This window comes from Mesocricetus auratus, unplaced genomic scaffold (assembly GCF_017639785.1).
Source record: "Mesocricetus auratus isolate SY011 unplaced genomic scaffold, BCM_Maur_2.0 Super-Scaffold_100009, whole genome shotgun sequence".
In the NCBI taxonomy this organism is placed as follows: Eukaryota; Metazoa; Chordata; class Mammalia; order Rodentia; family Cricetidae; genus Mesocricetus; species Mesocricetus auratus.
This window is the reverse complement of record NW_024429193.1, coordinates 75,205,845-75,218,746: the sequence shown is the minus strand read 5'-3', so window position 1 is coordinate 75,218,746 and position 12,902 is coordinate 75,205,845. Positions and strand designations below refer to the sequence as shown.

Sequence of the window (12,902 nt, the reverse complement as noted above, 5' to 3'; positions counted from 1 at the left end):
TGACTCCACTGGGGCCTGGCATACTTTAGTTTAGCAATGACAGACATTGCATTTCTATCCCGTGGCTGAGATCCAAACAACTTGAGTGACATTTTAATAAATATCATCTATGAACACACACTTGCAGAAGTGACATTTACTTAAAAGATGCCTCATGAGGTGATGTGTGACTGTGTGATCCTTTTCCAAGAACACTGCTGTGCTTGCATGCTTCCTACCAGAAAAGAAAAACAGAAACAAAAACATTTCTTTCTCATGTTTCCCTTGTTTGGAGACTCCGGTAATTGATACAAAGCATCCAATTTCTCTTTTAATTTTGTGACTTCTAAAAATTCCCCCCACCCCCAGCATCCTTGTGTAGCCTCCAAAAATCAGACAGCTGTTATTACAAACAGAGGCCGCTCTGCTCACACCCTAAATAGACAACTATAAATGTCTGGATTCTTTCCTTGTGGTGGCTGCTTTTAGACGTTGAATAAAACCATACTACCAGAGGAGGCTTGAGCGGTGGTTAGTCGTCTGTTCCTGCCACATCCATAAATTTTGTTAAATTTTCTCTTCATTGTTTATAATAACTTTGCACTTCATAAGACTTATAACTGAATATCGTTGTTATAAAAATATCAAAACTTGGGAAAGTAAGGGAGCATGGAATTTGTCTTATCTCTGTCCCACGTTGCATGGGTGAGAGTGAGGGTGTGGCGGAGTGAGTGACCTTCCCAAGGACACTTGTCTACCCAATAGGGCAGCATGCTGAGTCAACTATTTGCTTTTCTGATTCTGTAGATGGCCGACCTCGTCCTATTGTTCTTTGGGACTCCTCTCTAGCATCCGCAAGCAACGATAGCCATTCTTCTGTTAAGATCACCTGGAGAACGTATCAGCAGTCGCTAAAACAGAAGTGCTGGCTGAATGGCCGGGTTCCCAGACCTGAGTGGGGCTGCACTGAAATCCATCACCACGAGTGGTCCAAGATGGCTCTCTTCGATTTTTTGTTACAGGTAAGTTTATCCAGTTCCCTAAGTGGTTGCCTAAGATTGATGGTGTCATCAGGTCTCAGAGGAATCTCCAGCATCTGGAGTTTCTATGAAGTTGCAGTTTAAGCTCTAGAGTGCTGTATTTGGCCAAGTACAACATGCATACTATGAAATTTTATATTCTTCTGGTAGAAGTATTTTTCCTGACCCATTCTGCAGCCATTCAGTCCCAAATAAACACACAGAGGCTTATATTAATTATAAACTGTTTGGGCTATTGCCCAGTCTTATTACTAACAAACTCTTACAACTTAAGGTAACCCATAATTCTTATCCATGGTTAGCCACATGGCCTGGTACTTTTCCTCAGTAAGGCATTCTCATCTTTTTTCCTCTGTGTCTGGCTGGCAACTGCGTCTAGAATTCCCAGAATTGTCCTAATCTGGTAGTCCCACCTATACCTCCTGCCTGGCTATTGGCCAGTCAGCTTTTTATTAAGCCAATGTGAGTGACAAATCTTCACAGTGAACATTATCCTATACCGGAGATCATGGATATCCTTTTAAAAATGACTTTCTGAAGAAGTAACCTACTGGCTGCCCTGCAATTTGCCCACTCATCGGTCATAGCTACAATGCCTTGAGCCATGGCGGTGTGTTTTACCATATTCTCAAGGCCAGCTGAAGTTGGGTGAGGATGGCTATCTCATTCAAGTTCTAACAATACTGAGAACACATACATACATATACACCACGCTCACTATATTAGGAAAGTAGTAAGAAGTACTTATCTCTGCTCTCCCCAAATTTTTTTGTGTTTGCTTTCTTTGGAAGTGGAATTGTTAGGAAACTAACTAAAGCCAGAGCCGCATCAGAATTTCTGGCTGAATGTTAGTTCTGATTGTTCTGAGGTCAGAAGAGGGAGAACATGTGCCACTAAGTAATGACAAGAAATCGTCTGAGTAGAAGTAAAAATAGGAGGCCGTAGAAAATCATGAGAGGAACATGGATATGGTGATGCTTTATGGTAATTAATCATCTTAAATATGCCATTTAAAGTGGAGCCTTTGTCTAAGCAAGTACTGGGGCTTCCTGCCTGCGGACATAGGAAGTAACAAAAGGGAAGGACTCATTTTCACAAGTATGTGTGGACTGTGTCACCCTATTGCTCATTACCCTAAGTGGTCAGAACAAAGTCCAGCTGCTCCAGTTTCCTTCTGAGGGCAGTGGCAGCTTTGACCCCCACAGGGCATTGTTGGCTGTCTTGATGAATGTGAGCATATGAAATCATTGCTGTGAATTACAAACATGCATACATATCCCATACACCTTGAAATAATATGATTAACTTCCCACTTGTGGAACGCTTATACTGTGCCAGCATGGCTCTAGGCACCCTGGTTCTAAGCACTAAGATAAGAAGTTATGAACTAAGTACGATTGTTATTCATAGTTTAGAGATGAGGGAGCTGAGGCAAGCATAAGTCTATTCATCTTGCCCATCTTGCCAGAGTCACATGGGCAATGTTCACTAGTCCCCGGAGTCAGACTACGAATTCTGCCTTAAGAATCAAGCCTCCAACAACTGTTAACTTCATCCCTTGTACAGAAAATAGTACCATCTTCAGTCACTCTTCCAAGTGGAAAATTGAGAAGCCAGCTGTGTGCTTCTGTGAGGGCCATACCCATAGTGACCTAGTCTTGATGTCTCTTGATTTGCTTTCTTGAAGGAATCATTCACTGGCTCCTGTCTTAGCTCAATTCTTTGTCCTTTCTTACTTAGATGACTCCCTTTAACCCCTTCAAACTTATGGTAAAGGTTGCGGGTCTGCAGGTCTGTGGGGTAGTTAGTCTATGCTGTTGCTCCCTCTGCCTGTGGTAGGAAGGTTTTCCTCCTTGATAATTCAAGAGGAAGAAGTTTGGGCAAGGCTTTTCCAGAACTTGATCAAATCAGTATATCAACTGGGAGATCCTTACTCTGGTTTATAAGTCTAAAACTCAGTTTTAAGTCTAAAACTCAAAAAGTGTATTTATTAATCATCAATTTAACTAGTATTTGCAAATACACACACACACACACACATATATATATACATATATATGCATATGGAATCTGTTGGGAGGGCTTATTTTTTGTTTTTCATTATTTATTTCTAACAGTGAAGAGACAAGAAGCTAATTTTCTTTAGATAGTGCATCATTTTACCATTTTATGTGTCAGGTCTGATAGTACCAGCTTCCATCTTCTTTTCTATTGTGGGAAGTAGAAGGCACTGTGATGTTTCTGTTAATCAGATGGAGGGTGAAGAGCTCTTATTTGAATTTTTGAGTTTTATATTATATATGAGATCGAGGATATTATATAATTCAGTTATTTAGTTTGGTTTCACTAACTCTCTTGTTTAAATGCCATCTTATAACTTTCCTTATTGACTAAACTTTGACTATTGTGAAAAGAAGCCCTTATTAATGTCTGCACCTGCCAGCTTCGTGAGACATGAACAAAGAGCTGAGACAATCAACTTGTGAACAGCAAAGACACCGTGGTTCACAGTTTTTAACACTTCAGGCTGTCATTGGTTGGCCCCATTACTTTGTGTGATAGATTGTGGTGAAGCAAACAGGTTTGTGTCATGGATAATAAACAAATGACAAAGAACAGAGGGGCCAGACTCCCACAACTTCTGGTTTATGTTTCCTCAAGAGAGATGAATGAACATTTGTCACCTGTGATATGTCATAGAACTGATTCATCCAAATCAAGCTTGGTGAATAGTGCTTAGTGACCTTATAGGCAAATGGGGTGATGGTGGTCACTTTCAATGGTGACAAATAATACTACATCACCAAAAAGTGCCATCTCTTCATGGGTAGAACCTCATGGTAGTAGAATTGTGAAGTTCAGCCTTCAGTTATGTGTTTACTTCTTATATATTCTAGTGCCTCTCAAGATCATATATGCAGCTTGGGCGCACAAGCAGGTAATGACAATGTCCTTTTACTTTCCCTGGGGAGACATGAACAAATTCTGTTCATCCCATCTAGGGCATCAATGACAGAGTGCAGGAACAGTTTTACCCAAGTCTAGCATTGCAAATTAATGATTCATTGGGGTCACTTACAGATGCATGGATGAAGCATTAAAGGAACATGTATGATACAAGGCAGTTGTATCACTGAAAAGCCCAGTCTAGGATGCTAGGACTCATGAAAACTGCATCCCTGAAGCCCCATGTATGACTTGTAGGTGACATGTATGTAGTTCCCCACACAGAAGATTCTCTCTTCTTTCTTTAGCACTATTCACATGACCTCAGGGAGAGGCCTTGTGATACCTACTTTTCCTGAGTATCTTGGGTCTCATTAACGTTCCAATCCTTTCCCATTCTCCACAGGAGTGAATGTTACAATTTAGAGGAGATATTTGCCTAATAATGAGTCCTTCCTTCAGCTCTCCCACCCTTTCTGCCACCTTTTTGTGATATTCCCTGAACTTTAGTGGGGATAATGTAAATGTCTTGGTATTTTCTTCTAATTATAGCTAAGCATTAGGTCACTATACATAGAAAGAGTCACGTATTCTCAGAAGTCTGACCAGGTATGAGTCACAGTATCAACCACTCATAGCAACAAAAAGAAGTTTCCCCCCCAAGTCAAACCTGACAGCAGCAGGTGTAAGCATAAATATTTAGAAGACAATTTGACAGGCATGCTATGTCCTTTTAACTAAACAATAACACTGGGGCCTCTCAGCTCTCCAGCCACAGATCCTTGTCTTGGTTAGTTTACAGTACTAACATGAGTTCCCTTCTCTGGAGATAGTCTTAGGTCCAATTGAAAAGCAGTTGATTGAACCTACAACAGGTATGCCACATTTTGCTTGGTATGTTGGTAGTGTAGTATGTAGAGTCCATAACTCAGCATGGATTTTGGTGACAATTCTCGCCATAGGACCAGCATAGGACTTTCCAGTACTTTAAAAGTCAGGTAATACAAAAGGAGCTTCTATCTTAGTTTCATCTTGAGTTTTCAATATTCTAAAAACAAAGTGTGCAATGTCTTCGACAATAGGGACATACTTTGTAGGTCTGGCATTAACCAACAGCAGGAATAACAGACTTGGTGGTTTGTGAGAATCCAGGGGCCTCAGCAGCCAATAGTTCACAGGTCTATGTCATACTTAGATGTAACTGTCAACTTCGCCCAGCTTAGGATCACATGCAAAGAGTCTCAGTTGAATAACTTTCTTTATCAGAAGGTCTGTGGGCTTGTCTGTGAGGGATTGTCCTGATTGTTAATGCATGTAAGGTGGTCCTGGTTTAAGAACACTAAGTCTGAGCCTGAGAGGGAGCCATAGCGTAAGCTGGCAAGCACCATAGTTCCTGTGTTGAGTTCTTGCCTTGACTTTTCCCGGTGACAGATTGTGACCTGGAAGGGTAAGATGAAACATACCCTTTCCTCTACTAAGTTGCTTTTTGCCAGGGTTTTATCATAGCAGTAGAGACGTAACTAGAATAGGAGGTAACCTATTCCTGGGAGCAAGGTTTTTATTTAATAACATGGATTCTTCGAGTGCCGTTCCCCACTCAAACAGAGTGACTTCACTCAGAATCTTTAACATCTGTTTTCACTTTCCCTTTAGATGTGTTTCCAAATTTGTAGCATACCCAAGACACTCAAAGGCATTACGTAATGAAACCTTTTTATAGAGGGCAGGATGTCTTAAGGCTTACTATTGTCCACTTTAAGGAAGTGCCAATTGGTTTTTGGATTTAGCAGCTGAAGTTAGACTTTTCAAAATTAGGGAGGACCTTTAAAAAAGCATTAAAGGATCTTACCATGTGTATCAATTGTTTCATATAAAGAGCAATGTTGAATGGAGTGGAATGGATGGGAGGCATGACCATATTTAGCCTTCTTCAATATGCTTGTTCTCCACTAGCTGCCCTTGCTTTTTCATCCCTGGGCACTACTGTTTGACCTGTATGCATCTCTCCTCCCTAGATGGTTTCCACTGGGCTGCCTTGCACTGCTTAGCTAAGCCTGGATCATGGCTGCACTCTTAACACCTGTTCAACCACAGGCTCGAGTCCAGTGCTGTGGATGTTATCACTCTTTTAGTCATATTTGGCTGCTGAAGGAATTCTGGACTGTGTGTATAGTCTCTACCCCCAATATAATTTTCTTGTAGGGGAGAAATGTACACAGAATATTCTGGGGGAATAATTGCCCACTTCTAGGGCAAACAATCCTTTTTAGTTGTATCACTCTGTCTTCCATTCTTTCTTTCATGTCTTTGGTGAGCTGGTGCTTAGTCATTAGAGCCTTCCTGAGGTTCACTACACACACAGCATTCGGTGTTCAAGGTTCCCCTAGGAACTCTGTCTTCACATATGTCTCATCGCGTTGGATACTGGGTGTCCTGGACACACCCTTTTGTGCAATTCCCAGTTTAAATGTTTAAGTCATTCAGATCTACCATAACCTCCTCTACCTCATCAAGATCACGCCCCATCTGTGGCTCAGCAAAGTAACAAAAACCCTTTGGGAATGTATTTCTTCCTTAGTTCTTCAGTGAACCCAATCCATTAGGTTTGGCGAGCAGGCACAGAGTGTTGTCCCCCTCACTCCCTGTCTCCTCAGTGACGTTATTCCTTTTGTCTTCTAGTCACTGATACTCACACTCATGGGAACCCCAGGCAACTATAACCGCATGTGCCTAATGGACTACTTGAGCCAGTTCACTGGGGACACATTTTCATTGTATTGCCTCAAGGGTGTGTGAGCAGCTACCCCGTATGTCCACATCTTTGGCTCCCAAACTGATCCCATTCACGCTCTTGTCCCATGTCCTGCTGCCTCGTAAGTCAGGTTATGAAGGCCTCTTTCATTTCTTGTTTAAATGATTCTTTTCACAATTCAAGCAGTTCAGATGCAGAATTTGCTCACAATTGTGGTTTCTTCTATAATCGTTCATTAATGTTCCTGTGTGCATTCCAGGGCATGGATTTTTCTCTTCCTCTGTATTAAGGGTCTCACTGATACTGAGCGATATCACACATCATGTTTCTCTCACTTTCTCCCTCCACACTGACTGATTTTCCATGTTTTTGATCTCAGGAATGGATGTTTAGCAAATTGCTAATTTTTCATTCTTTCCTTTTGTGTCTGTAAGAAATGGCAACCAACACTCCTTTCATATCCTCCCTTCTCATATTTTTTCCAAATCTAAGGCTCTTACCAAGGATAACATAAACAATTCCTTTCCTTGCACATCTTCCTTTGTCTGGGGAGATTGTTAAACCTCAGTTGCATGTTTTATTGCCCCCTTCCAAGACCATGCAACTGACACCACAGTCACTTATGATCCTAAACGATACATCCTCTAGTCCATCACTGAATTTTGGTTCTTGCTTGTGCTCACATACTCATGGAGACACACCGTTCTGTACCACATAGAGAAAGAGCATCACCTTGAGTTTACCCCAAGGATGTTCTGCCCTCGTATGGCTCTGCCTTTGATGTGATTCAGGAGCTAGCTCCGAGTACGTGGAAAACAAAAGGGCCCATGGTGAAAGTTGCAAGTGTGTAACATATTTAACAGTGAGAATTCACTGCAGAGTTAAAACTGGGAGCCAGGAAGTTAGGGTTAAGAAACAGAAACTTGCTATGGGATATGAGACAGCAAGTGGACCAGATCAGAGGAAGAATGAGGCTCTAGGCCACGGTGTCCCTTCCGTGAAGCTTTTGAGAACCTGATGGAAAACACTATTGCCCTTCTATGTAGTCTTGCTTTTAAATGCAGCTATTTCTACCAGTCTGAATTAGAAGTGAGCATGGCTTCTAATAATAACTTTGCACCTAAGTAACCACTCTAGCAGCCCGTGGACAAGGCGTTACATATAAAGCTGTGCTAGAGTTAACTCTGCCGGGATATAGCTACAAGTTGATCATGTGAATGTGAGAGCAAGGAGAGGTTAATATATTTGTAGCATTTGAGTCATTGCAATGTCAAAAGTAGCAATAACAGCCAGTTAATAGTTAGCAGACAGTCAAAATTAGTATCTGTTAGCACAAGTCAGAGATGGCAGAGAGTGACTTTAATCACAGCTAGCTGAGTGTTTAGTGCATGGTGAGATCATGCTTGAGCTCATGATCACCTCTCCACTTGGCAGGAAAACCTGCAGAGTGTGTGGGCATTCTATTGAGTTGACCCAAAAAAGCACAGAGAGCTAATAAGTCTCATAGCAATTACCTCATCACTTGTCCAGTTTGCCTATAAAAACCCCAGACAAGGAAATTTGACATCTTTTTCTTCTCATGGAAACCCCTCCCACTCTTGAGAGTTTCTCTAAATTTTTCTCAATTTCTCATTTTTTTGTAATTCTTCTGAGTAAAGCTTGATTCTGCTTTGCATGTTTGTTCCCATGAGTGTTCATCTCTTTAGGCTTCAGTAATATGAGAAAACAGACCCGGAGCACTGTCCCAGGTGTCTAACACCTTAGGTCCCTGGATTATGCATAACTGGGATACGAAAGATTCCATTGTCCTAACCCTCCTGTATCAGTTGCATACTTGTCTTATTCCACAGCAGGGTTCATGCACTTTCCACTGTAGAAAGGTGGTATAATATCTCCATGGAAAAAATGAAGCTCGTTAGATTACTCTCGTGAATGCTTTACCTACAGATGGATGAGCCTCAGTTACATGTCTTATCATCCATTGTAATTGATGTACAGATGCTCAGTTCCAATTTTTCTTTATGTGGCTCTTTGTTCGGGCACCAGTTGTGTTCTGTGGCTTTTCCTGGATAGATGCAAATACGTGTCTATTTATCACAGGAAGGGCATTAGTGACAGACTAAAGAAATGATTTCAAGTCTAGCTTGCCAAATCAATTAACTCATTGGAGTTGCTTAGAGGAACATGGTCAATCCAAAGGCAGCTGCATCACTAGAAAGCCCACACTCAAATGGGTGATGAGCTTGGGAAAGCAGCATCTTTGGAACTCAATGTCAACTCCAGGCAGTTCCGCCAGAGTGTTCTCATTCCCCAACCATTGTTACAGCCTTGGGAGGATACCTTGTGGGAACTCTAAGTTTCATGAGTTTCCTCTGTCTAGAAGGTCTTGTTAGCTTTCTAAGTCTTAGAAGCCATTGCCTTCCCTCCAGGACGGAATATTTCAAGTATAAGGAAATGGTTTCACAAAAGACAGGTCATGATTCTCTCTTCTACTAAGGAGTATAAATAGATCCATTGCTATCACCAGAGATTGAGCTGTCATTGTGCTGTTTTGTTTTCTTGCATTATCATGACTAAAGGGCTGAGGCTTTTTCAGCCCTAGAGTGACTATCAGATGTTCATGTTCTTCCCGGAGGGAAAAGCGATGCTATACCACTGAAGACTTGCCCTTAGACTTGATGTACATAAACTTTCATTACTACCTCTCAATCACAGCACTGGGACCAATCCTTCTACAAATGGGCCTTTATGAGACCTTCCAGATCCAAACTGCTGTAACATTTTCCTTTTGCTTCTACTGACACCAGAGGAGTAGATATGTAAGAACAGATATAATTGATTCTCTTACTACTTATATTTACCATCATAAAGTGTCTCTAAAAATTGAAGGAGTTTATGAAACAAAGTCTGTATAAACTGGCCACTTTCATGAGTGCCATAATAGTTAATATTTTTGTATAAATTTTTTCTATTCAATAACGTGGAGGTTGGTTTCTAATCAGATATCTGCCTTGTCAAAGCAAATGCTTGGGAATGTAGTGAGTGGATTTTTGTGAAATGATTTTAGATTTGTTATGCCTGGAGCAAATTACAGTCACTTGCTCTGTGATGCCAGAGCAAGGGCCAGGGAACACAGAACAGTTGTTATTCTCTGCATACAGTGTCCATTTGTTTCACCCAATTAGCAAGCCTACATTCTGAAAGGCTGGACCATATTACTGACTCCATAAAGTGCGAAAGAGCCGCAGCAATCTTTTCTTCTTGAAGTGTGGGTGTATGAACTGCACAGACCAAAATTTATCACCACAGGGATGACAAAACGAAGTACTCTAAAGAACGTTTTGTGTTTCTAAGGTTTGGCCCAATTTCTCTCAAAAGATTAGATAAAATAACAGGAGCAGGGAAACCCTGTTTCCTGATTTAGGAGACTTTACTATAATGGATTGGTTTGCAGAATATGAACATCAGCCATTCTGCTAGTCATTTCTTAGTCTTGAGAAATTACTTGTTCCCCTTTCGTTAGTTTCTCCATATGTAAAATAGGACACGGTTTAGAAGGCTAATGAAAGAACAAATTACATATATATATATATATAAATACCTTTGTGTATTTAGAATGATACCTGATATGCAGTCAGAAATACTATTCATTAATTATGCAAATTAAACACCTAGAAATTCATAGATGTAAATATGAGTTAAGTAAACCAATCTTCCCATCATTTTGTTCATTAAATTGAAAGTAATTTACCAAATAATTTAATTTCTTTGAATGATTATGGACTGTTATGCTTCTAGGTCTTCTGTTATTAAGGTTTAATTCTTTTTGACAACTCTGTCTTTTCTTATAAACTCTGATTTTCTCAAGGGCAAGTTCCTGTCTTAATGGACTTGTAACCGTTCTGTTAGCAGCCAAATGTTTGGAAATGCCACAGTACCTGGGGTACTGTTTTTGTTCAAGGAAAGCTACATACTTACATTAAAATATTAAATTCAAAGTGTCAAATTGAGATTTTTATAAATGAAGGAGAAACTGCTTGTAACATAGAAAGTAAGTAATGTTGCTAAAGGGAGGGAGTTAGGGAAAAATTTTAAATGGAAGAATTAAATGAATAGAAAATGTTTAGCATTTGATGCTAACATTTTCCAAGACTATTTGGTGGATGACAAATTAATGGATATTTTCCTTAAAGGGGCAGCAGTTGTGTGTTCAGAGGTATTTGCTTTCACCATCACCAGAAAGTTATAACTTATTTCTTTTTACTGTAATAGACTTTCTCCAACTCTTGTTTGTCCTAGACACAGAGAAGGTTTAATGTTGTACATAAGAAATTGAAAGAGACCATCCCCTGCCTCAAGCGTTACACAATGTAATATGAGAGAAAGATAACAATAGTAGAATATATCAAGCACCATAATAAGTCTTAGGGAAAGAAACTGGAAGTTATGGATAATTCTCAAATGATTGGCTCAAGAATGAAGTTAGGGACTTTGACATTTAACCCAGAAAAGCAAGACTCTGTAATAGAAATTTTAGTGGAGAAGAATCTTAGCAATGAGCTCAAAGTGTGAAAAAGTTCCTCGAATGGGAAAATGATGCCTGAAGCACTTCCTGTTTTCCAAACAAAGTTTTCTCATAAATGACTCTGAGTAATGAACCTATGGTCATAAATTCAACAATTAGCCACAGCTTGCCTTGTTCTGACAGCTGTCTCCTCCAGTTACCTTTTCTCCCCTTCTCATCTGGTGCCTAAGGAATTTGCTCTGGGTTGAATTTCATAGCATTCCCTTTGCTTTGATCTTTGTGGGTTGTTTATTTTCCCACTTAGTGGTATGATAAAAGTAAAAATGCCAACCATCTAGTGTGTGTGTATGTGTGTGTGTGTGCGCACACGCATGCACATCTGTATGTGGGTGTATACCCTTGTATGTGGACACCAGATGTTCACTGGCTGGCCAGTGAGCTGCTGGGATTTTCCTGTCTTTGCCTGCCATCACTGGGATTACAAGTGTGCCTCCTGGCTTTTTATGTGGGTGCAGGGATCTGAACTCAGGTACTCATGTATGCACAAACACGTAACCAAGTGAGCCTTCCTCCAGTCCCCACACTCAACCATCTTCTATGTAAAGGAGAACATACTATCTTTCACAAAATAATGTTTTATTTATTCTGAATGTTCTCTGCTAGGTAACGAAAGATTCTGCTTATGGCCTCTTGATACATGATAAAGGATTCCCAAACATCCCTTCCTCTCCCTCCTTCTCAGAGGCCAAGGCTCTCTCTGACAGCTCTCAGGAGCCAGTGAGAAAGACCTGTCACAGGTGAGAATTCCTGTGGCAGGAGATAGAGTAGTCCAGTGTTCCAGACATTGAGATTTCACAATTTGACTTGGCCTTATTATTTTTCAAAATTGGAGCATTATCAATTTAAATGACTTCTGCTCATGTATTTATTGGAAGTTCAAACAAATGGTTCAGTTTCTCATTCACTTGATAGCAAACAGTAAGGGAAAATGGCCTCGAATAACGTCTTGGGACCAAGTAGCTGGGAAAGCCTGGGATTAGCTTTAGGGATAGTGGTTAATCATTGTGATAAATTGGCTTGGACCTAGTAATTGATGAGGGAGAAACAAAGGGGCTACAGAAGTATGTATTTCTGCTTATTGTTTGTTGAGATAGCATTCCAGTTCTTATGGGGAGTATGAGATAATCTGAGTGATTTCCCTGGCTATAGGTCACTTGATCAGGTAAAGGATGTAGGGACTATGCTTTTCTAAACATTAAACATGACCAAGGTTAATGGATGTGTGATGTGTTCTTCAGGACCCCATGCCTTACAGAGGAGCTATTAGCAGGCAATAGAGCTTTGGTAAAGAAGAATCATCAATTTTTGAGAGCGTGGGAAGAATCATCAATTTTTGAGAGCGTGGCAACTGGTAGGACTCCTATGATCCAGCAGATACTCCACACTTATATTAGCACCACTCATAGGACTTAATGAGTCATCTACAAGCAAACACAAAAATGAGAAGATATGAAGTTGTAAGGGGGGCATGTTGGGGGGCATGGGGGAATTGGAGTGAGGGAATGCGGGTGGATATGATCTTGATTTATTATATGTATGTATATAATTCTTTAGAGAAAAGAAACATTATTTTAAAAAACTGATTGAGATTAATCTTCAC

The 12,902-nt window shown here is 40.4% G+C and overlaps 1 protein-coding gene across 1 annotated transcript in view; it reads left to right on the top strand.

The window, feature by feature from the left end:
• Gask1b (golgi associated kinase 1B) overlaps positions 1-12,902 on the top strand; it is a 50,961-nt gene that overhangs the window by 18,337 nt on the left and 19,722 nt on the right. Inside the window, exon 3 of the mRNA XM_005076145.4 lies at positions 787-1,001. Within this exon, the coding sequence (XP_005076202.1) occupies positions 787-1,001 (215 nt within the window). The remainder of the gene's footprint in view (positions 1-786; positions 1,002-12,902) is intronic.